This window comes from Hemiscyllium ocellatum, chromosome 8 (genome assembly GCF_020745735.1).
Source record: "Hemiscyllium ocellatum isolate sHemOce1 chromosome 8, sHemOce1.pat.X.cur, whole genome shotgun sequence".
Classification (NCBI taxonomy): domain Eukaryota; kingdom Metazoa; phylum Chordata; class Chondrichthyes; order Orectolobiformes; family Hemiscylliidae; genus Hemiscyllium; species Hemiscyllium ocellatum.
Window position 1 is genome coordinate 73,891,889 of NC_083408.1, and position 23,098 is coordinate 73,914,986.

Below are 23,098 nucleotides of genomic sequence, written 5' to 3' on the forward strand. Positions count from 1 at the left end.
TCGGTGGAGTACACCTATCCCTTTTCATCACTAAAGTAAATCTGACGAAATTGTGATCGCTGTCTCCAAAGTGCTCACCTACTTCCAAATCTAACACCTGACCAGGCTCGTTACCCAGTCTTATATCTAAAGTGGCTTCGCCCCTTGTAGACCTGTCTACATACTGTGTCAAGAAGCCCTCCTGCACACACTGGATAAAAACTGACCCATCTATAGTACTCGTATTGTAGTGTTCCCAGTCAATATTTGGATAGATGAAGTCCCCAATGACAACGACCCTGCCTCTCTGACTCCTCATATGACAAGCCCTTCATTCCTAGGATCATTCTTGTGAATCTCCTCTAATGCCAGCACATCCTTCCTTAGATAGAGAGCCCAAAACTGCTTACAATATTCCAAATGTGGTCAGAGCCTTATACACCTCCCCTCTTGTATTTTACACCTCTTGAAATAAATGCTAACATTGCATTTGTCTTCCTAACTATCAACTGAACCTAAATGTTAACTTTAAGAGAATCCTGAACTGCGACTCCTAAACCCCTTTGTGCTTCAGATTTATGAATCCTTTCTCCATTTATTAATTTAAGAACTAGTACATAATGATCCATTAATAATATATGGCATAAATGATGATTCTTACAGTTATATGTGGTATATAGTTTCTGGGCAATGTAATAGATTATGATCTTACTTTACTAAACAATGCTGCAAAAACATCTTGATGGCAGTTCATATCATGGATCTTTGTTAAATTTTCGTCATCTTCTGCCCGGGCTTCCTCAAATTTGGAACACTGGGTTAGTAGATCTGCATCATCTATTTTTCTGAAAACAATAATACAAACAATATAGAACATTTTATCTTGCAGTGGGTGAATTTGTGTCAGTGTTCTCTGCTGGAAACTGAGTATTTGCTGGAGAAAAGTTTCTGACTGTAAAATTTAATTTTCAGTGAGACCTCTGAGGCAAAATGCCCAAATCTTGACACTCTCATGGGAACGGCTCTCACCCTTCATGTCTAGATTTTAAAACTGAATTATAATTTTTCCTTTTCCTTTTCTCATGAAGATGTAGACTCAAGTTCAGAGCAATAGAATTCAGTCTATTATTTTCAGATGCAAATGTCTCAACCATAAATAGAAATTCTATCATTTTATGATCACATTTAACTTGAGAATTCTTGACTATGATGTCTTTATTTACCCTGTCTCGTTACACATTAGCAAGAATAAAATGGTTCCAGAACATACTGTTGTAAGGAATTGTCCCAACTATAAAACTCATCCTTCAAGCAACCTTGCCCAATTTAATTTGTCCAATATTTATGGAGATTAAAATCTTCCATCCTTTTTGCATTATGCCTCCTACAATCTCAGGCTACTTGACTCTATGAATACCACAGCGATACTTGATCTAACATCTAACATGGCTATCTTCAACGGACATGAGCTATGGCTGACCATTCTCTGTTTAAAATATAGGACTGAATTTTCTCATTTCTGGCAGCATATTTTTCTCAACTGACCCCTGGTCCATCATGGCCCATTGTACACCACCTTCTGTGTTTCATCCCATTTGTTATACAACCGTCCTCTTTGGTACTCATCTCCTGGAATCATGTGGCAAGAGAGGTGGAAGTGCTCATCAATGCTGGGACTTTGTTACTGTTAGACTGAATTTAAGCTTCAAGGATTAAAAGGAGACATCTGCCCATCTGGAGTCAAGTGGAGGCGGCCACAGGAGCAGGTGAATGCTGAGGTGGCTGTTTTGAAGGCAAACCTTAGTTCTTCTACACGTTGGCCTAATTTTATAAAATGTTGCTTGGCCCTCTGATCCTTGTTCACCCCTTATACCACCTATGCCACTTCAAACTCCTAGACTACCTCTGTAGCTCCTCAATCAGTGATCACTATGGGTCGATATCAGTCACCATGTTGGGATGAAAAGAACAATAAACATCTCGCGGACCAATAGAGACTTCATTCATTTATGTTACTGACGGAAAAATCCCTTTTATTCATAAATCCAATCAAAGATTTCATATTCCTTAAAATGGTCAATCTGTTATAAAGCAAACATCTATTCAGTAATCACCTCAAAGAAGCCAATTCTTTAATACCCTCTTAAAATTGTCAATCAAATTGTACTCACACTCCACCGGGAGGGGGTTTTTCAAGCTTTGCAAACTCAACCAAGAATCTATAATAGGTTTATCTTTAGAAACAGCCTTTGGGGGATGTTATACTGATAAAACGGATAGCCATGGGTACCTCCATGGGCCCCAGCTATACCTGCCTCTTTGTCGGATACATGGAACAGTCCATCTTCCGCAGTTACATTGGTACCATTTCCCACCTTTTCCTCCGCTACATTGATGACTGTATTGATGCCGCCTCGTGCTCCCATGAGGAGGTTGAACAGTTCATCAACTTCACTAACACCTTCCACCCTGACCTTAAATTCACCTGGACCATCTCAGACACCTCCCTCCCTTTCCTGGACCTCTGCATCTCCATCTCTGGTGACCGACTCAACACAGACTTATATTTCAAAACCACGGATTCCCACATCTACCTGGTTTACACCTCCTTCCACTGCTCCCCCCCACCCCCCAGTAAAGATGTGATCCCTTACTCCTAATTCCTCCACCGCATTTGCTCCCGGGAGGAACAATTCCACTCCAGGACATCCAAGCTGGCCTCCTACTTCAAGGACCACAATTTCCCCTCCCATGTGATCAACAATGCCCTCCAGCACATCTCCTCCACTTCCTGTACCTCCACCCTTGAATCCCACCTCTCCAACAGCAACAACCCCCTGGTCCTTACCTTCCACCATACTAATCTCTGGATACAGTGCTTTAACCTCCACTATTTCTGCACCTACAATCAGACCCCATCACTAAACGTATATTTCCCTTCCCATCCGTATCTGCATTTTGCAGAGACTTTTCCCTCTGACACTCCCTCGTAAGATCCATGCCTCCTCCTCCCCTACCAATCCCCTCCACACCCGCCACCTTCCCTTGCTGCCACAAGCAGTGTAAAACCTGCACCACACCTCCCCACTCACCTCTGTCCAAGGCCCCAGTGGATCTTTTCACATCCAAAGAGATTAGTCTGCACATCCAAACACCTCATCTACTGTGTCTGTTGCTTTTGATGCAGTCTCCTCGACATCGGGGAGACAGGACGCCAACATGCTGAATGTTTCAGGGAACATCTCTGGGACACACGCACCAAACAACCACACCGTTCTGTGGACTACCACTTCAATTTCCCCCCCACCCCACTCAGCCAAGAACATGCAAGTCCTGGGCCTCTTCTACCGCCAAATCCAAGCCACCTGACAACTGGAAGAAGAATGCCTCATCTTCCGCTTTGAGGCCCTTTCACCTCACAATATCAACATCGACTTCACTAGTTTCCTAATCTCCCCTCAGCTCACCTCATCCCAGATCTAACCGTCCAACTTGGCACCGCCCTTTTGACCTGTCCTACCTGTTCATCTTCCTTCCCACCTATCACTCCACCGTCCCCTCCAACCTAACACCATCACCCCCAACCTGCATCTCTCTATCCCAGCTACCTTCCACCAACCCCCACCCTCTTATTTATCTCTCAGCCCCCCTCTCCCCCAACCACCCCCACATTCCTTATGAAGAGCTTATGCCCAAAATGTCAACTCTCCTGCTCCTCAGATGTTGCATGACCCACTGTGTTTATCCAGTGCCACAATTTCGACACAAATGTTATACTGAAGTCAATTGAAACTGCAGGAACAGATGCAATTTGTTTTCTAGACTGCAACTGATAGACCGTCAATTAATGTACGATAGCAATATATTTTGACTCTAGCTCTTTTCAATTGTTAAAAAGCTGATGATGACAATAACTTCAGATCATGATCTGCTCCCAAAGAACATGCATGATTCCACTATAAATTAGTGACTCCCACAATGAAAATTAAGACTCTTGGAGCAGCAAAAACAGAGTCTATTTGAACTCAGGACTGATTTCAATGGCCCGGTAAATTTAACTTTCCCACTTGTGTGATTTATGCCTCAGACTTTCTCCTACTTACAAAAAAATGGGATCTATCAGAAATAGGGTTTGGAATTCCACATCTAAGATCACCCATGTCATTTCTAAAGGTCTCTGCAGTTGGCCTATCTGTGGAAATCTGATTCTCGTGTTCACTCTTTGCTACGAGGTATGCTTTGGACTTAATTTCATATTTATCAAACCCGAGTGCTGGAAGACCACTTAATGTTTGGAAATACCCATATGTTTTATTTCTTATGGAATCTGCAAGAATGGTTTTCTATTACTCCCTTGTGATGTTTTGCTATAAAGTAGAATTTGAAATGTCAGCAACTTTAGAAAACAGTTGTTTGAATGTAGTAACTAAAAGAATCTTCGATTTATGATGCATTTTATGTGGATTTCAGCAAAGCATTTGACAAGGCTAATAAAGAAGATAAAAGCACATAAGGTTCTGGATAATTTGGCAGTTTGGATTCAAAACTGGCTAAGTGACAGTAGACAGAGGGTGGTGGTAGAAAGCTGTTCATGTGAATGGAGACTGGTGTCAGTGGTGTACCACAAGGATCAGTGCTGGGTCCCTTATTGTTGATGATGTATATATAAGTGATATACAAGAAAATGCGGAGGGATGATAAATAAGTTTGTGGCTGACACAAAGATTGGCGGGATGTTGACAGTGAGGAGGAAACTGTCAGATCACTGGAGGATATATCCTGATTGGTCAGATGGGCAGATAGTGGTAGATGGAATTTACCCTGATAAATGAGAGGTGATGCACTTTGGAAGACATAACAACACAAGGAAGTACTCAATGAATTGCAGGACACTAGGAAGTTCAGAGGAAAAGGGGGTTCTTGGGGTACTTCTCCACAGATTTCTAAAGATGGCAGTCAGGTTAGTAAGGTAGTTAAGAAGGCATTTGGGACACTTGTCTTTATGAATTATGTCTTGGATAACAAGAGCAGGGAGGTTATGTTGGAGTTGTACAGGACTTTGGTTAGGCCATAGCTGGAGTATTAAGTGTATTCTGATCACCACACTGTAGAAAGGGTGTAATTGATTGGAAGGGGTGCAAAGAAGGTTCACCAGGAAGTTTCCTTTAATGGAGCAGTATAATAATGAAGAGAGGCTTTGTAGAGCAGCTTAGTGGGGACCTGAGTGAGGTGCATAAGATTATGAGGGACATGGACAGATGGATAGAAAGCAGCTATTTCCCTTATTTGAAAGGTCAATTACAAGCAGGCATAATTTAAAGTTAATGGCAGGAGGTTTAGAGGTTTTGAGGAAATTGTTTTATCACAGAGTATTGGTAATCTGGAATACATGGCCTGGGAAGGCATTTAAGACACGAAATCTCACAAACTTTAATAAGAACTTGGATGAGCACTTGAAATGTTAGGCAATGGGCCAAGAGCAGGAAAGTGGGACTAATGCAGATTTAGAATAGTTTTGTCAATGCTGGTTCAATGTACCAAAGGCCTCTTCTGTGCTGTATGATTCTATGATTTGATCATTTTGATGGTGAAGTGACATCTCATTTCTAAAAAGATGAAATTACATCTTTATCTTCACTGAAAAAGAACTACCGTTAATTAGAATTCAATTATCGATGTTTTCCTGTGTGAATCTCAAGTTACAATTTATACACAAGTCAAAGTCTTTATTTCTAAGTAGATGCTTCCAGTAAATGTATATATCTTAAAATACTGCATTTTCCAAGCAGTAGCTTTTATTATTGTAGAAATAGTCCTTACCTCAGATTTGGCAGTGCTTCCAGCAAATGAAGACCTACAACAGAAAGAGAGAATTCTTGTCAAATGGTTCAAAGCACAGTAATATCATTCATTTACCTTCTTTGTATGTAAGAACCAATTCATTTGACCAAGTAACGTTTTTGAATCACTGACATGCTCTTTTCACAAAACAACATTATTTTTGTTTTTGGAACATTATGTGATATTTATTTGATTCTACGCTGCTCAAAGAACACCTTGTCTGTTAATGTCACATACCTAATATTTAGATATACACATCCCATCATTTTTAATCATTCACGTTATTTTGTAATGTGGACTACAATAGAGCCATCAAGTCATATAGAATTGAAACAGACCCTTGGGACCAACACATCTGGACTGACTAGACATCCCAATCTGACCTAATCCCATTTGCCAGCATTTGGTCCATATCCCTCTAAGCCCTTCTGATTCATAAACCCATCCAAGTACCTCTTAAATGTTGCAATTTGTAGCTGCCTCCACAACACGCTCTGGCATCTCAGTCCATACACGCACTACCCTCTGTGTGAAAAAGTTACCCCTCAGGTCTTTTTAAAATCTTTCCCCTGCCACCTTAAACTTATGTTCCCTAATTCTGGACTCCCCAGCCTAGGAAAAGACCTTGGTTATTCACCCTATCAATGTCCCTCATGATTGTAGAAATCTCTATAAAATCATCTTAGTCTCTGATGCTCCAGGGAAAAAAGCCCCAGCATAAGCAGCCTCTCCCTATAGCTCAAACCTTCCACATCCAGCAACATTCCTGCAAATCTTTTCTGCACCTTCTCAAATTTAAAAATATTTGTCCTATAGAAGGGCAACTAGAATTGTAGACAGTATTTCAAAAGTGGCTTCACCAAAGTCCTGTAAAGCTGCAACATGACATCCCAACTCCTACACTCAATATTATCACCAACGAAGGCAAACATGTCAAATACCTTCTTCACCACCCTGTCTACCTATGACTCCACTTTCAAGGAACTAGGTACCTGCACTCTTAGGTGTCTTTGTTCGGTAACACCCCCCAGGTCCCTACTATTAACTGTATGAGTCCTGCCCTGGTTTGTCTTACCAAAATGCAACACTTCATATTTATCTAAACTAAACTTCATCTGCCACTCCTTAACCCATTGGCCCATCTGAATCATAGAAATATCCCTTGTATCCGATATGTCAGGACAATTAGTTTCAAATTAAGAAGTTAAGATAATATGGTAATGGGATAGATATTTTTGTAGCTCAGTTACCAGGAAGGATCACTGATCTACACTGTTGTAATAACCTCAAGAGCCAAGTGGACATATTTGTAAAGGGACAATAGATTATGGAATTAGATGAAAGGAAAGATATAGAGGCTTGTTGAGTATAGTTGTTTTTTTTTGAAAAACACTTACATTCTTATTATTGGAAATAAAAAGCCTAAGGTATGAACCCCAAATTCTCTTTTGCAGGTGAACAATATTTATTCTTACAATACCAGCACCATAAATATGTAGGAGCTGGAATAAATCACTCAGAGCCATGAACCTGTTCTGCCATTGAACTGAATCAAGCCTAATCGATTCATTGGTACCTTTCACCAATTTCTTAATAACCTCATCTAACAACAAACATACTAATTTCAATCTTGACATGTCAGATTAGTTTTTTAATCTTTGTTGATTTAGATAAAGAAACAACTATCTTATACCTTTTAAACTGCCTGGTAGATTTAACATATAAACATATTCTTTTGCCACTAGAAAGGGGAAAGTTTAGTTTAGAGATTTCTTTACCTTTAATTCTAACATAATTGACTATAATTCTATATTGGTGACTGGGAAACATTAGATGGAATTTAGTGCCCCCCCATGGTGAATTTTATGGTTGGTGCGTGGGGATCCTGCTGCCTATCCCCTCTGCGCTGATTAAATCTGTGACAAGATGGCTCATACCTTCCCCTTATACCACCATAGAGGTTCTTAACTGGACAATTTCTGACTACTTAAGAGCCTCAACCTGCTACCACTGGTATTGAGCCAGTGGCAGGTCAGGTACTTGCTATATATAAAGTCCAAAAATCAAACCCGGTTTACTAGCAGGCTCGAGGTGAGATCCCTCATTTAAAGGCATTCAAAGCTGGATGGAGGGATGTGGCATTGGGGAAATAGTTACTGAGAGCTTCCCCTGCCCTTGCTACCAAATCCCCTTCTCCCTCACCATGATCCCCATTCCATAACTCCACCTCTTGTGATCTGTGGCCTGGATCCAAATATGATGCTGGGGCTTAGGTGAGTGCATTACCACTAGCAGCCACATCTCCTTAATGGCACTGAGGAGCAATGAAGAGCAGTTGGTTCTGTTTGGCCATCAACTCTTAGTCTGTGGCAATTTGTCCTCCCACACTTTAGATGTTGATAGCCATTTAATTCAGTGAGCAATCTTGAAAGTGGGTGACTGGATGATCCAGCCAGCTCTTTAACTGGTTAACAAGACTCCCATTGCTTACATTAAATTGTGTCCATTATGGTCATTGCCTTAGTAGTCTTTTTGTATCAATAAATAGAGTAAGATGCTACAACAATCTATATCTAATACAAATATTATTTTGACCAAATAAAATAGACTATATAGTATAGGTAATGTAAGACAAACAACACAAAATGTAGAGAAGTATTACCAATGAATTCATTTCTGAGTCTTGCTCGTTTTTGCATGTTTGCAGTTCCCAGAATAAGAGCATTGATCACACTCAAGAGTGATACCAGATAAGGAACATTATCTGTTTGGAGTTCACTCATAATGGCATTGAATCCATATAGATACCTCTGTGCATTCTGTCAGAAAGAAACATACAATAATATATTTATTCTACTTGTGTATATTTATGTATTACATAAAACATAGAACAGGCCCTTCAGCCCACCATGTCTATGCTAACCATGATGCTATTCTAACTAATCCTATTTGCTTTCACATGGTACACATTCCTTTATTCTCTGCCTGTTCAGGTGTCTCTCTAAATACTTCTTTAACTTAGCTATCATATCTGCTTCTAGTACATCCCTTTGCAGTGTGTTCTAAAAACCTACTACTCTCTCTCCTTTAAACCTTCTTCCTTTCATGTTAAACCTATGCCTCCTAGCATTTGCTATTTTCACCCTGGTAAAGAGACTGACTATCCATCTTATCCATGCCACCTCATAATCTTATATACTGCTATCAGGTCATCCCTCAGACTCCAATGTTCTAATGAAAACAATCCAAGTTTGTACAAATTCTTGAAATAGCTAATACCCTCCAGTCCAGTCAACATCCTGGTAAACCTTTCTGCACCCTCTCAAAATCCCCCACATCCTTCCTATAGTTCAGCAACTAGAACTGTACACAGCACTCCAAAGGAGCCTAACTAAATATTTATCCAGCTATAACATGACTTGACAACTTTTATACTCAATGCCTCGACCAATGAAGGCAAGCATGTCGTATGCTTTCTCTACCACCATATCTATTTGTGTTGCCACTTTCAGAAAGGTATGGACTTGGACCCCCAGATCCCTCTGTATATCAATGCTGTTCTCTTGCATTTGACCTCCCGAAATGCATCACCTCACACTTGTTTGGATTAAACTCCATCTGTCATTTCTCAGCCCAGCAATGGATTGAAACAATATTTTAAGCATTACAATGCTAACACACTTACAATTTATTGAATGTATGGAATACCATATAATTATAAAATTTTGAAGCAGTTTTGCTGGAAAATATGTCAGTCATCAAAGGAAATTCATTTTGTACATTAATCAAGAAAATGACCTTTTTTGATATTATGCTGTAATTTAATGAGAACTAAAACATTTTTCATCAATGAATCAGCCATTAGAGACTGTAATATTGACACCATAGATCCATACACCTAATTTACAATTTCTCTTCTGGAGAACAAAAAAAAGAGCATCAAATGGGAGAATAAGAGATGATGAAATTAGAGATATAGGCCAAGAAGTGGAAAAAATTCCAAGAAGACCTTTTAATGGATGGACATAAGTTGAAGTGATTGAATTATAGAGGAATGACCTGGGCAGCTGAAACAGTCAGCATTGATAATATAACAAACTAGAAAAAAAAAGTGTTAGAAATGGAAGATATCAAGAGGGTGTATTTGAGTGAAAAGGACTGGAGAAAGCAAGAAAAATAGAATTGAGATAGAATATAATGTGTTCTGTGGGGTGATAACTCAGACTGAAATGATCAATCGAGGAGGGCAGGCATGTTTAGGGAAGTATGTGGATGTGGCCTGTAAGAGATTGGAATCTATAAGATTAGAGACCAGACTGGGTAAATCTCCAGAGGAGAGAAGTTCACTCAGTGTCTTGGAAACAATTTCTTGGCATGGGATCATGGCCCAGGAGGAAGTAGGAGGTTCAGAGTTGGTTCCACGTCAGTCAGATTGTCAAAGACCATCAGTTCAGGTTTATTGACAATGTTAGAGTTAGATCTGAGAGAATGATGCCTTTCAGTTTCAGAGGGTGATAAGTTTAACTGAGTGAACAGAATGGAAAAATTGGTGAAGTCAAAGTTAAGCCAGTAGCACCCACTATAGAGGGTTAAGAGTTTGGAGAAAAAGGTGCGTGTGGAACAAACATTTGGATGGCAAACTTCTGGCAGAGGGAAGAGGTGAGGATCACAGGCACTGGAACGAAACCACAATAGTGTGTAAAACGCAGAGGACATTACTGAGTCACGATCATGGTAATGTCAGGAGAAAGCATGATTTTACAATGTAGTGAGGCAGGAGAGTTTAGTTTGAGTAGAGTGGCTATTACATATGCAGTAGAACGGTGCTGGAGTAGTTAAATTATAATGTTATTGAGATAATAAAAATGAAGCAAAATAAAGCTGCGTGTGGCAGTAATTTACAAGGAAGAGAATGAGGAAAAGGATGGCAATAAAAAAGTCTAATTAAAAATAGGCTAGAAATTTCAAAAGAGCATAACAAAGACAAATAGATCAGAGTCAACAGAGTATCCAGCCAGCTGATTCTGAAAGTACAGCTCCAATACTTAGAGTCATAGAGTCATGGAGATGTACAGCATGGAAACAGACCCTTCGATCCAACCCACCCATGCCGACCAGATATCCCAACCCAATCTAGTCCCACCTGCCAGCACCTGGCCCATGTCCCTCCAAACCCTCCCTATTCATATACCCATCCAAATGCCTTTTAAATGTTGCAATTGTACCAGCCTCCACCACTTCCTCTGGCAGCTCATTCCATACATGTACCACCCTCTGCGTGAGAATGTTGCCCTTAGGTCTCTTTTATATCTTTCCCCTCTCACCCTAAACCTGTGCCCTCTAGTTCTGGACTCCCTGACCCTAGGGAAAAGACTTTGTCTATTTATCCTATCCATGCCCCATATGATTTTGTAAACATTTATAAGATCACCCCTCCACCTCCCGATGCTCCAGGGAAAACAGCTCTAGCCTGTTCAGCTCTCCCTATTGCTCAAATCCTCCAACCCTGGCAACATTCTTGGAAATCTTTTCTGAACCCTTTCAAGTTTCACAACATCTTTCCAATAGGAAGGAGACCAGAATTGCACGTAATATTCCAACAATGGCCTAACCAATGTCCTGTGCAGCCACAACATGACCTCCCAACTCCTGTACTCAATACTCTGACCAATAAAGGAAAGCATACCAAACGCCTTCTTCACTATCCTATCTACCTGCACCTTCACTTTCAAGGAGCTATGAACCTGCACTCCAAGGTCTCTTTGTTCAGCAACACTCCCTAGGACCTTACCATTAAGTGTACAAATCCTACTAAGATTTGCTTTCCAAAAATGCAGCACCTCATATTTATCTGAATTAAACTCCATCTGCCACTTCTCAGCTCATTGGCCCATCTGGTCAAGATCCTGTTGTAATCTGAGGTAGCCTTCTTCACTTTCCACTGCACCTCCAACTTTGGTGTCATCTGCAAACTTCCAACTGTACCTTTGGCTCACATCCAAATCATTTATGTAAATGACAAAAAGTAGAGGACCCAGCACCGATTCTTGTGGCACTCCACTGGTCACAGGCCTCCAGTCTGAAAAACAACCCTCCACCACCACCCTCTATCTTCTACCTTTGAGCCAGTTCTGTATCCAAATGGCTAGTTCTCCTTCTATTCCGTGAGATCTAACCTTGCTAATCAGTCTCCCATGGGGAACCTTGTTGGCTGCCTTTCTGAAGTCCTGCAACTGATTAAAAGATACAGGTAACAATTCTATGTCAGGAATTGATTTGATTGTGGTAATATTTCATGCTGTGGTCATTAAGATCACTTAGCAATTAAACATTCAGATCCTTTCTTGATTTTTCATATGTTGAAATCTGTCAAAGGAAGACACAGATTTCCTGGAACTGGATATAATCTAAAAAATTTTTTTTATGCAAGATCAAAGACTAAAAATGAGAAGAGCTTTTAGTCTGATAATCTAATGAAGCCACTAACTGTAATGTTCCATTTAATGTACCAGAGAGTTTGAACTAATTTGTAAAGATATTAATCACATCAGTCAACAGGCAAGACAACAGGGACTGATTGGGGTGAAAAACAGTTAGGTGATTAGATGGAGAATACAATTTCCAAATGGGATTTTCAGTTTTGAACTTTATATTTTTTTTGCTGAACTGCTTTGATTAGGTATCAGTTTTAAGCAGCACTTTAGTTTAATGAGCATTTCTGGTTATCATCAACATACATTGGAATTGTTGTCTTGTGTCCTGAGAAGGATACTGTTGTGGTTTATATTTCCTGTGATACTAATCCTTGTAAATGGCAATCAGTGGCAAGGATATTAAACTCTGCTTCAAGCATTTCTTATTTATTATAATAAATTAGCACTGCAGTAATTTTTTTTCTGCCATCTGTTACACTTCTCTATGTGATAAACATTTTTTACAAGTAGTTTGGATCTTTTCAAACATGCTACATAGAACTATTGAATCTTTTAACTGGGAATATTTGAGTTCCCATAATTGTAACCAGGCAAGATTTTCTGCTTTGTGTGGCTCAGACCTGAATATCCAGTGATAGATTTTAGATAAACTTGAACAATATGCATCTGACTGTTGGTGTCATTAGACATGCCTCCCCACTATTGGATCAGTGACAGCATCTGAGTGATTGATTTCACAAGGAACAACAGATATATTTTCATATTTTGAATGACTAGCTTCACCAGGTAGAGGTGCATGAAAGATCTATCTCTCAAACATTTAGAATTGAAAATGCGACATTTCTGTATTTTTGTCATTGTTAAAAGTTAATACAGTTCATGTCTTTACTATCTGCATCCTGTCTCACTCTTTGTGATATTAGTTGCTGATGCTGACAGCTCCGCAGTCACAAGGGCTGAGTTCCTTTGGCCGTTTAACCAAACTTCCACTTTAACTCCGTTCAGTTACTGGAAGCCCTTCCTGTTGTGGAAGTTAAGCACTTTATTTATAGAGCTTATGAGATTGCATCTTAGAGCTTGTGGGAGTCAGTAAATTTGTAAAACTGGAGAGCAGCTGCGAAATCAAATTGTGATGAATTCCCCAGCTCTCTGGTAAAGTACATCAGTCAGTTGACAAATTGCACAGACCCCTTTGGACGCAAGAAACACCAAAAGACTGAATGTAGTTATCATTTTCATAGGCACAGAGAGAGCAGTGCAGATGACTGAGGGTTCTCACATAGATTCCCCTATTGAATCTTTAAGGAAGTATCAATGCACAGTTCTTCATCAAGGTCATCATGTGACCTGTATTATTTTTATGCACTATAGGGAATATTTAGTTGAGTTTGCCCTGCTTAAATGCTGCCTCACTTCCCTTCACCTCACACTTTGCCATTAATCTCTTATTCATAACAATGGAAAGGCATATGCCAATTGAGAATATCATATCTGTTCCTTGGTAACCATTACCATTGGTGAGGGCTGGGAGATTGTCAAACTTCATGATGTCATGTTCTCAATGCCTGTCTCTATCTGGAGAACTACAAAAAGATGAAAATGTGGTTTCAGCTGTAAAAATGGAAACTCTCTGCCACAGAATGAGCCATAGAATGATTAGAACGCAAAGGGGGCCATTTGGCCCATTGAGTTTGTGCCAGCTCACTGCAAAATAAATTTATCTAGTTCCACTCATCCACCTTCTCTCCACTGCACTGTAATTCTTTCCTCTTCAGAAAGTTATCCAATTCCCTTTTGAAGCCACATTTGAATTATTAGTAATGTGAAAATTACTTTTCTCACATAGCTTTTTTTTATTGCTAATCACCTTGAATCTACACCACTGCGTCTTGACCTTTATGCCAATGGGAATAGTTATTCCTCCTTATCTACTTTATCTCAGTCTGGACTTTGAATACCTCTGTTACATCTCCCCTCAGTCTTCTATCGTCCCAGAACTGGCCCAACTGCTCCAACATATCCTCTCCTCCACTAAACCTTCTCATGTACTCTCTGTATTGCTCTCCCGCCCTTCCTAATGTGTGGTGCCTAAGATTGGACAACACCCTCCAATTGAGGTAGAGTGAATGTTTCACAATGGTTTATTATAACCTCCTAGCCTTTGTGCTCTGTGCTCTTATTGGCACAGTCCAGGGTCCCATGTGCTATGTTAACCAGGTTCACTTCGTCCGGCAAGAGTTAGTTATAAATTGCATTTGAACTTACTGTACCTGGAGACCCAGGCTACACCACAGTGACCTGCTATAGTACATAACATGAATGAGCTAATCTGCACTTGGCTGGCATGATATGAGACCCACTAAAAAGAGGCAGGTAATCTACTTGTTCAGATGGCAAACCATTCTAAGTGGCTATGTCCAATTTTACTTGTGAACAAGTTGCTTAAATATCTGACTATATATTGAAATTACACTAAAGTTAGTGCAATGTTAAGCCTGGCTATTTTTGACATTCTCAATAAATTGGCGGCTGTACGTTGAGAAAAGAATATCTCATTTGACAAGGCATTTAGCATTTCAAATATTTGATAACAACCAACATTGAATATAAATAGAGATTTGCTCTCCAATGCTGCGTGATGCTATTTTAGGAATCTACATCAAAACAAGTTTGTCAATTTGCCTTATTGGATTTGCCATGACAAAGTTGTTTCTGAAATATCCTGACACATTGCACTGAATAGTCAACATAGTTGGCAGCTTTTCACATGGAAGAGCAAATTGCTTGGAACAGCAAATATTAGAAAATGAGACTCTGATTTTGCTCTATTTAAATGATTGGCCTTAGGTTGAGGGGTGACCTTATAAAGGTTTATAAATCATGAGGTGCATAGATAAGGTGAATGGCAGGTGACATTTCCGTAAGGATGGGGCTTTCAAGATTAGGGGATATATTTTTAAGGTGTGAGGAGAAAGATGCTAAAAAGACACATGATTTTTTTTACACAGAGAGTGGTTGGTGTGTGGAAAAAACTTCCAGAGGAAGTGGTAGAAGTCATAGCATTTAAAGGACATTTAGATAAGTACATGAATAAGAAATGCTTGGAGGGACATAGACCAAGCTCTGGCAAGTGGGACTAGTTTAGATTGGGATTATGGTCAGCAGAGACTGGTTGGACTGAAGGGTCTGTTTCAGTGCTCGATGGCTCTATGAATCTAAGAGCGCTGACAGTGGAAATTCTCCCTTGTTCTTTCGCTGCAGAGTCGATGTTATATTCCCTGTGGTAAAATACTTGCCTTGTAGTGTTGTAGTGCATATAAAACCCGATCATGACCTTCTGGGGAGTACATGCAGAGTGCTGCCAACAAATCAAACACTTGTTTCTTCACCAGGATCACTGATGTATTCAGAGCTGTAAGTTGACAGAATGTATTTGTAAAGTGTCAGAATTGACACAAGCACATTTTGTTGAAAAGAAAGAAGTACCAGAATAAATATTGCAATAACATAAATTGTATTCTTCTTTTTAGAAAAATATACTCTAATAAATTCTGTACATGACACATTATACATATAGGTTTGTAAAAGTGCATTAACCTGGATACTATTCTGCATTTGAGCTTAGTTTATCATGAATTTCTCTGCCAATAAATATCATCAATCATAATAAAGAGCAAATGAAAATATGGATTATATAAAGACTATTTGTCCATCAGTTCCACCCCACAGATAACCTTATTGTTTTTAATTGGTTGTGAAGGAATGGTACTTAGATATGTCCACAGTCTTTTACTGAGCATTCAAACAGAATTGTAGGAGGGAAATTTGCCAATTTAGCCTGTTGTCAATTTGCAGGTAGAGAACCTGTTGACAGTTGGAATGGGTTCTGCAGGAACTCTCTAACTGAGTCACGGCTTTAGCAGCCAGCCTTGACTAATCAGGGCAGGGGAGTGCGATGACACATCTATTCCAAGAAAGGAAGCATTCTTACTTAAAGGGAGAACATCATGAGATTAAATGGCTCACCAGCGCTGGGTGTTTGAGGCAGCAAGTAACCAAAGAAAGGCAATGCAGACGTGGAAAGGCTGCTCATTGCATCTCTGATTCTTTTCTGGTATGGAACCTGAGAGGCTGCAGTGAGGTGCATTCTGTAAGGGATGGGAGGAAATGGACAATGCCTACAACCAAATAGATGTGGATACCAGGGACTGAGAATGGCAAGAACAGAAGTGGGATCCCTCCGAACTGGAAACAATATACCCAGGAAATCCAGCACATCAGGAAGGAATGTCAGTGATCAGCATTGGGGAGAGGATGGGTATGGGTGGGGGTATCTATTCCATACACTCTGATTTTCCCTTGATTGTCCTGCAGAGCATTCCTCAGTTCTGTGTAGCTTCACACATTCCTCACTCTTGACACAGCTAACATTCCTGTCTAAGCAGCGAACCCTCAGACTTCCCTTCATCTGATTGGCCTTTTGCACCCATGCCTCACAGTTACCTTACACAAATGCCCATCTCTGCACAAGCACCATTTTCAACAATCACACTCTCTGCTTTCTCTCCTCACAGTTAATAAGAGCACACAAAGTTGGAAGAGGTGGAGCACTTGCAGGAGATGGGAGATTGGTCAGGAGATGGGGGCTACAGAGAAACTGATGGCAGTAGTGACCTGCACTGACAGCCTCAGCCTCCTGAGGTACTACTGCTTAGATATGTAGACAGAGAGAGAGCAGACAAGTAACAGAAGCCCCAGTGTGTGGAAGCATGCCAATTGGCCCACTGAGTCTACACTGACCCCCAAAGAGCATCCCCCCTGGACACACCCTTACTCTATCCTGTAACCCTGCATTTCCCATCACTAATCCACGTAGCCTCCACATCTGCGGACACTATGGACAATTTAGCATGGCCAATCTACCTGACCTGCTCATCTTCGAACTGTGGGAGGACTCTGGAGCACCAGGAGGAAACTGTAGCACCCAGAGGAAACCCACACAGACGTGTGGAAAATGTACAAACTCCATACAGGAATTTGCCCAAGTGTGGGATTGAACCCAGGTTCCTTGGTGCTGTGAGGCAGCAGAGCTAACCATGAACAACCGTGCCACCGCAGATCCTCTGCCTTGGATCCCACATTGTCATCTAACTGCCCTTCAATCCAGATCTCAGTGTTCATCCCATCTGCCCTATGTAGTAAATGCTGCTAAAGGGAAGTCAACTGGTATTACTGCTGGTGCTCTGTAGCTGGTTTGGCTGGTGCTGTTGGCGATGTTGTTGTTGATGGTGTTGCTCCTCAACATTGGGACATAATGTGCAGCTGAATATAATCTGCTCCCACCCCATGGTACCAGCTGGTAACAGGGAAGTGTAACAAAAGGCATGAAGTACTGGACAGTTAAATTGCCTTCCAAGAAACTGACAATCACCTGACAAACAATGATAGCACCCTCTGAGAGAAAATGTTATGAACAGTAATTTCTCAATAGCCATGATTAGAGCTCTTCAGTGTAACTGGTCGAAGCCTTCACTGTTTGTCAGTTTCACTGAAGACCTCCCCTTGCTGTGCTTGATCACCTTGGTAAGTTGCTGAAATGCCAGAAAATGGGTACCCTAGTTTTGAAAAACAAAAAATGAAGGCTTTTACACATCTTCACTGATTTCCTGACAGATCGAAGGTGGTTCCTGGCTCACACTCAAACCTGTCCCAGTAACATCTGGAGAAGGGCAAGGTCATGTTGGGATCCAGAATACACATCACTTATAAATAACTTAACTGAGAAAATGGTCCCCTTACAGTCATTGAGAGTGATGCTACAGGGATTAGGGAAGTGCATGAACAGGTAAGCAACAGTGTTGCATGACCAGGTAAGCATCCTCAATCAATCAAAGTGGAGAATCCTTCCTGAGGCACATAGAGTCTGAAGCAGCAAGTGTGAATTATTTAATCCAATTTAAAATCATGTACACAAAGCAAAAACAGAGAGACGGAATGATGTAGGGAGTAAGAGAGATTGATGAAACAGGCAGAAAGGGAAAATTAAAAATGTTACAGTTTGTTTTGGATTTGAGGCTCGCTCCACGACCTGATGTCAAGGATGGTACTTTCAGAACCAAGGCAAACAGTTTGGGAATCCCTTCAATAAATGCCAATGGCAGATGGTATGAGTGGGAGAGAATTCTGGTCAACTATGTGATGGAAATAATTTTTGGAACCTCAACCCTCACTATCCGTAACTCCAGACTGCTATGTGCATGTAAAAATGTATGTTACCACAGTAACTCGGACTCCCTGAGTGAACTGTAACACAGCAATATCACAGACTTGATTTAACAGTGGCTGAATGCACTCAATCTAACAATTGGCAGTGATGTAAATGTCAAGAGTAGAGTGGTGCTGGAAAAGCACAGCAGGTCAGGCAGCATCTGAGGAGCAGGAAAATCGATGTTTGGGCAAAAGCCCTTCCTCACGAATGAAGTAGGGAGCCTTGCGGGAAATGGACAGCCTCAGGTTTGCATTGGATTGTTTAATCTGTATTTTCTTTGGGAGAGCCACTGCGTTAGGAGTGCTGCATGAAGTACTGTATTTGAAAGTGCTATTGCTAACCGTACCTTGCAGCAGTTTTCTAATCTGTTTTTCATCATTCACAAGCTGCTCGATTCCACTTGGAGAATTCATCACAGCTCTTACACAGCTCACACAGGTGAGTTGTAGAAGGGCATCATAAATCTTCGGCCCTCCTCTGCTTGACAACTTATCTAAGGCTTCCAGCATCAGGTTGAGGCCACTGAGCTCTAGAAATTCTACCATCCACGTGTCACTACTATTTGGCAGGTACTTCTTCAGGCGATAGTAGTTTCTAAGAGTAGGATCCTTCAGCAAATCGATGCAGAATTTAGGATCTCCACTTTCAAAATCATCTTCTGGATAACTTGTAACTGCTTTTCTCTTCCCTTTAAGAAGTGCTTGTTTCAGCAAAATCCATCTCTGCCTTGCATCTACTTTACTAGCCATATCTTCCTGTGGAAACAAGTAAAATGTATCATTAGTAGTACATTGCAATGCAGTATTGCATCCATGTATCATGCTGCATGAGGGACTGCTTCAGATTTCATAGGTAGCAGGTATTACGAATGAATCTGTATGTGGATTGGATGTTACTGTTAATGATACAGAGAAAATGACTGTTTACCAACTTTATTAAATATTTAATTGAGAGCTTTACTGGAACCATTCTTGTGTTTGGAAAGAAACAAAAATATTCACAGGTGTTGGAATAGACACCAAATCCATAGGCAGTGACCAGTTTGGTTAGGTTAGGGGCTGCATGTGTGAAGCTGATTCCCTTCCCATTAATGTGGATAAGTGAAGTATATATTTGACATTGGAAAACTTCAATAACTGTTGTAAAAGTTAGACTTCAAAACACCTTTTAAAATGTCCCTTTGAATTAGGGTAAAATTGAGATTTTTGGAAACACACCATTTTGGAGATGTGCCTATGTAATCTGCTTGCCTGGAAGGAAGAAGCTCAAGCACAAAGCTATTGAAATAACAAATGAATGTTTCTAAACCTTTATATAGTAACATGGAATATAGACAGTACCTTTCTCAGGCACAGAGATAGACAAGGATGATACCGCCATGAATAACCTGGATTGGTTTGTGTCAACAACCAAGCAGAATGCTTGTCTTCTATTTGAAAAGAAAGAAATAGAACAAACAGACCTTCTGGAAATTTAGTGAACATAGAATCTCCGAGTTGGGTCTTGCTTGTGAAAATCAACATACAAGACCAGAGACCACCGCAACAATTTTGAAAAATGCTGGAAGTTTTAACATAATATGGCAGGGAGAAGAGAGGGGGTTACGGAATGACTGTTTCTGTAATATCTGTTATAATGAGGTACACGATGAGACGGTTTTAAGATGTGTCCCAATTGTATTAGCTGGTTAATATTAATGTTCATTCTCAGTGCCCGAAAACAGAGTCTGTCCTGCCCCTTTGTCTGTCAGAATTGCCTCTTCATTCAAAAACCATGACCTTACATTAATCTTCCAAACTGGCAAATTACAACACAATGCCCTTTCAGATCATTCTAGATCAAATGGGCACTATAGATATGTCTGCCAACTTCCAAATCATTTGAGCTATTGTTTAAAAATCATATCAATGTTTTGAAAGATGGGGACCTAGTGGAGATTGATGAGGATACAGGAATCAGTATTGTGGACCATTTGCAGCTTGTGTATGGAAGAGTTCAGAGGCTTTTGGGAAGTCAAATTTTGGAGTTACAATAGTCTTTTAGTTACACAAGGTATGAGCTGAGATTAAGGTGATTGTAGTGTTGGTGGTGGAATAATGTTATGGAGGTGAAAGTGCCTATCTGCTTAGGGTACAAACCTAGACTGTAATGTATATACAGTGATCTCCCTGGAATCTGGCATGCATGGGGAATGGAGTTGCCAGTTAGCTGAATTTTATATGAGAAATACTAATGGTGGCTGGGAGAACTCCATTCAGTACTACCATAAGTGTGGATTTGAAAAAAAAACAAGTGGCCAGAACCGCTTATAAATGTTGGTATACCCGGCGGCTACAATAGGTAATTCTGTCTTCATCGACAAGCTCAGTCTTGAATTAGATTTAATAAATTTTCTGATCCACTATCCCCTTCCAATTGCAAATACAGTAAAGCTTCCATTCTCTGGATTGAAACAACCAGAATTCACCTGTAACTGGCATTTAAGATTGAAAAGTGGTATTCTGGAACTGGCATCAGGATAACAGGATCTCTAACATACCTTTTATATTTTAACAATTAAAACTCAATAAACCCAATATGTATTTTCTGAGGATTTTCCAAGATTATGCACTGTTATTGCCTTCATACCCTAAACTTTTGTGTATGGGTTCACCAGTAAAATTACATATCAATGGAAAAAAAACTATTTTCGATGGTTCTGCTAATGTTTTGCTATCAAACTACAAGTTGTGATGGTTCATACAACAATGACAGAGCTGATGTAGTAACTTAGTTTCTGTTCTGCAACATTCTTTATTTTGTTCCAAACTATCTTACATTGTTGATTGCATTTCATTCACGAGGCTTTTTTTTGGTGAACGACAAGCAATTGCCAACAAAGACTATTGAGAAACATGAAATGTTCACCATCTGCGATGGATTGCAAGGAAGTGTGGGAATTCCATTTGCCACCAGCAGATGGCAGCATGAGTTAGTGTTGATCATATTTCTATTCCTGACATTTAAAAATTTCTCAAACAGCCCTAAGATTCTTTGGGGATTTTGCTGGTTTCTTGCCAGAGTTATCTGACCCATCTGAGGTCTGGTGCAACTTGATTGCTGGAAGGGACTCTCCAGCAGCAGGGACATATATGTCAAGATGGCTATGCAGTAGTGAGCTTAATTACTCAGATGATTCTACTCAGATGAATAACACAGAAAAATGTGAAGATTCAGATAGAAAATCTCCTGCCTTTACTTGTGAACTTCCATTCACCTCTATTGGAGTGGAGGCTCAAGTTGTTCCTTATATGGAAAAAGTGCAATACTGAAATCAATGGGAATCAGTGCAAACTGACCAATGGTTGGAGCCATACCTGACACAGACACCAACTTGACTGCCCCTGGATATGTCCTGTCCCAATGGCAGGATAGACCTGACAGAGATGGTAGTGCAGTGATATACAGCCAGGAGGGAGTTGCTCTGGGAGTCCCCAGCACTGATTCTGGACCCCATGCAGTCTCATGGCTTCAGGTTAACCATGGGCAAGGAAGCCTCCTGCTGCTTAACACATAGTGTCCTCCCTCAGCTGATGAATCAACACTCCTCACATTGAACAACATTGGAAGCACTGAAGGTGGCACAGGTTGCTAAGTATACTCTGGGTGAAGGATTTCAATATCCACCGCCAAGAAGGATTAGGCAGCAGTCCTACTGATTGAACTGGGCAGGTCCTAAAATACATAGCTGCTAGGCTGGGTGTGCGGTATTTGGCAAGCAAACCAACAAGAAGAATAAACATACTTGACCTCCCCTTTACCAATCTGTCAGCTACAGATACACCTGCCCATGATAGTATCAGTAAGAGGGACCACAACACAGTCCTGGTGGAGATGAAGTCCCACCTCCACATTGAGAATAATCTCCATTGTATTGTGTGGCACTATCACCGTGCTAAATGGAACAGACTTCAAACAGATCTAGCAGCTCAAGACTGGGCATCGTTGAGGAACTGTGGGCCATCAACAGCAGCAGAATGGTACTTGAACATCCTCTAGAACATTATGGCCTGGCATATCCCCTACTCAAGCATTACCATCAAGCAAGGGGATCAAGTCTAGTTCATTGGAGAGGGCAGGAGGCCATGCCAGGAGCAGCACCAGGCGTATCTAAAAATGAGGTGCCAACCTGATGAAGTGACCAAACAGGATTATTTGCATGCCAAGCAACAGAATCCACAAGTGATCCCACAACCAATGGATCAGATCTAAGCTCTGCAGTCCTGCCACATCTAGTCATGAATGGTGGTGGACAAATAAACAACTCACTGGAGAAAGCAGCTTCACAGATATCTACAGGAGGGGAGCCTGCACCACAGGTAGCACAGCTGACTAGGAGACTCACCCCTTCTTACCATCTGCGACAGACCAATGGGAGTGATTCACAGATCAATAATCAATCTGTTTTGACATGTTCTGAGTGTAGCTTCAATGGCCATCAAGTATTGTACTGGGATTTGAACATAGAGCTCCTAGCTTAGAAGTGACCAGAAGAACTCTACACTAGCAAGATAACAATTAGTTAAACTTTAGTTCT

General features: G+C 40.6%; 1 protein-coding gene across 1 annotated transcript in view; it reads right to left on the reverse strand.

Moving 5' to 3' along the window:
- Positions 1–23,098, reverse strand: part of inf2 (inverted formin 2) — a 77,377-nt gene that overhangs the window by 53,393 nt on the left and 886 nt on the right. The window contains exons 2-6 of the mRNA XM_060828471.1: positions 18,869–19,277; positions 15,551–15,666; positions 8,483–8,639; positions 5,800–5,833; positions 692–824 (exon numbers count right to left, since the gene is read on the reverse strand). Coding sequence (XP_060684454.1) covers positions 692–824; positions 5,800–5,833; positions 8,483–8,639; positions 15,551–15,666; positions 18,869–19,271 — 843 coding nt within the window. The 5' untranslated portion in view covers positions 19,272–19,277. The remainder of the gene's footprint in view (positions 1–691; positions 825–5,799; positions 5,834–8,482; positions 8,640–15,550; positions 15,667–18,868; positions 19,278–23,098) is intronic.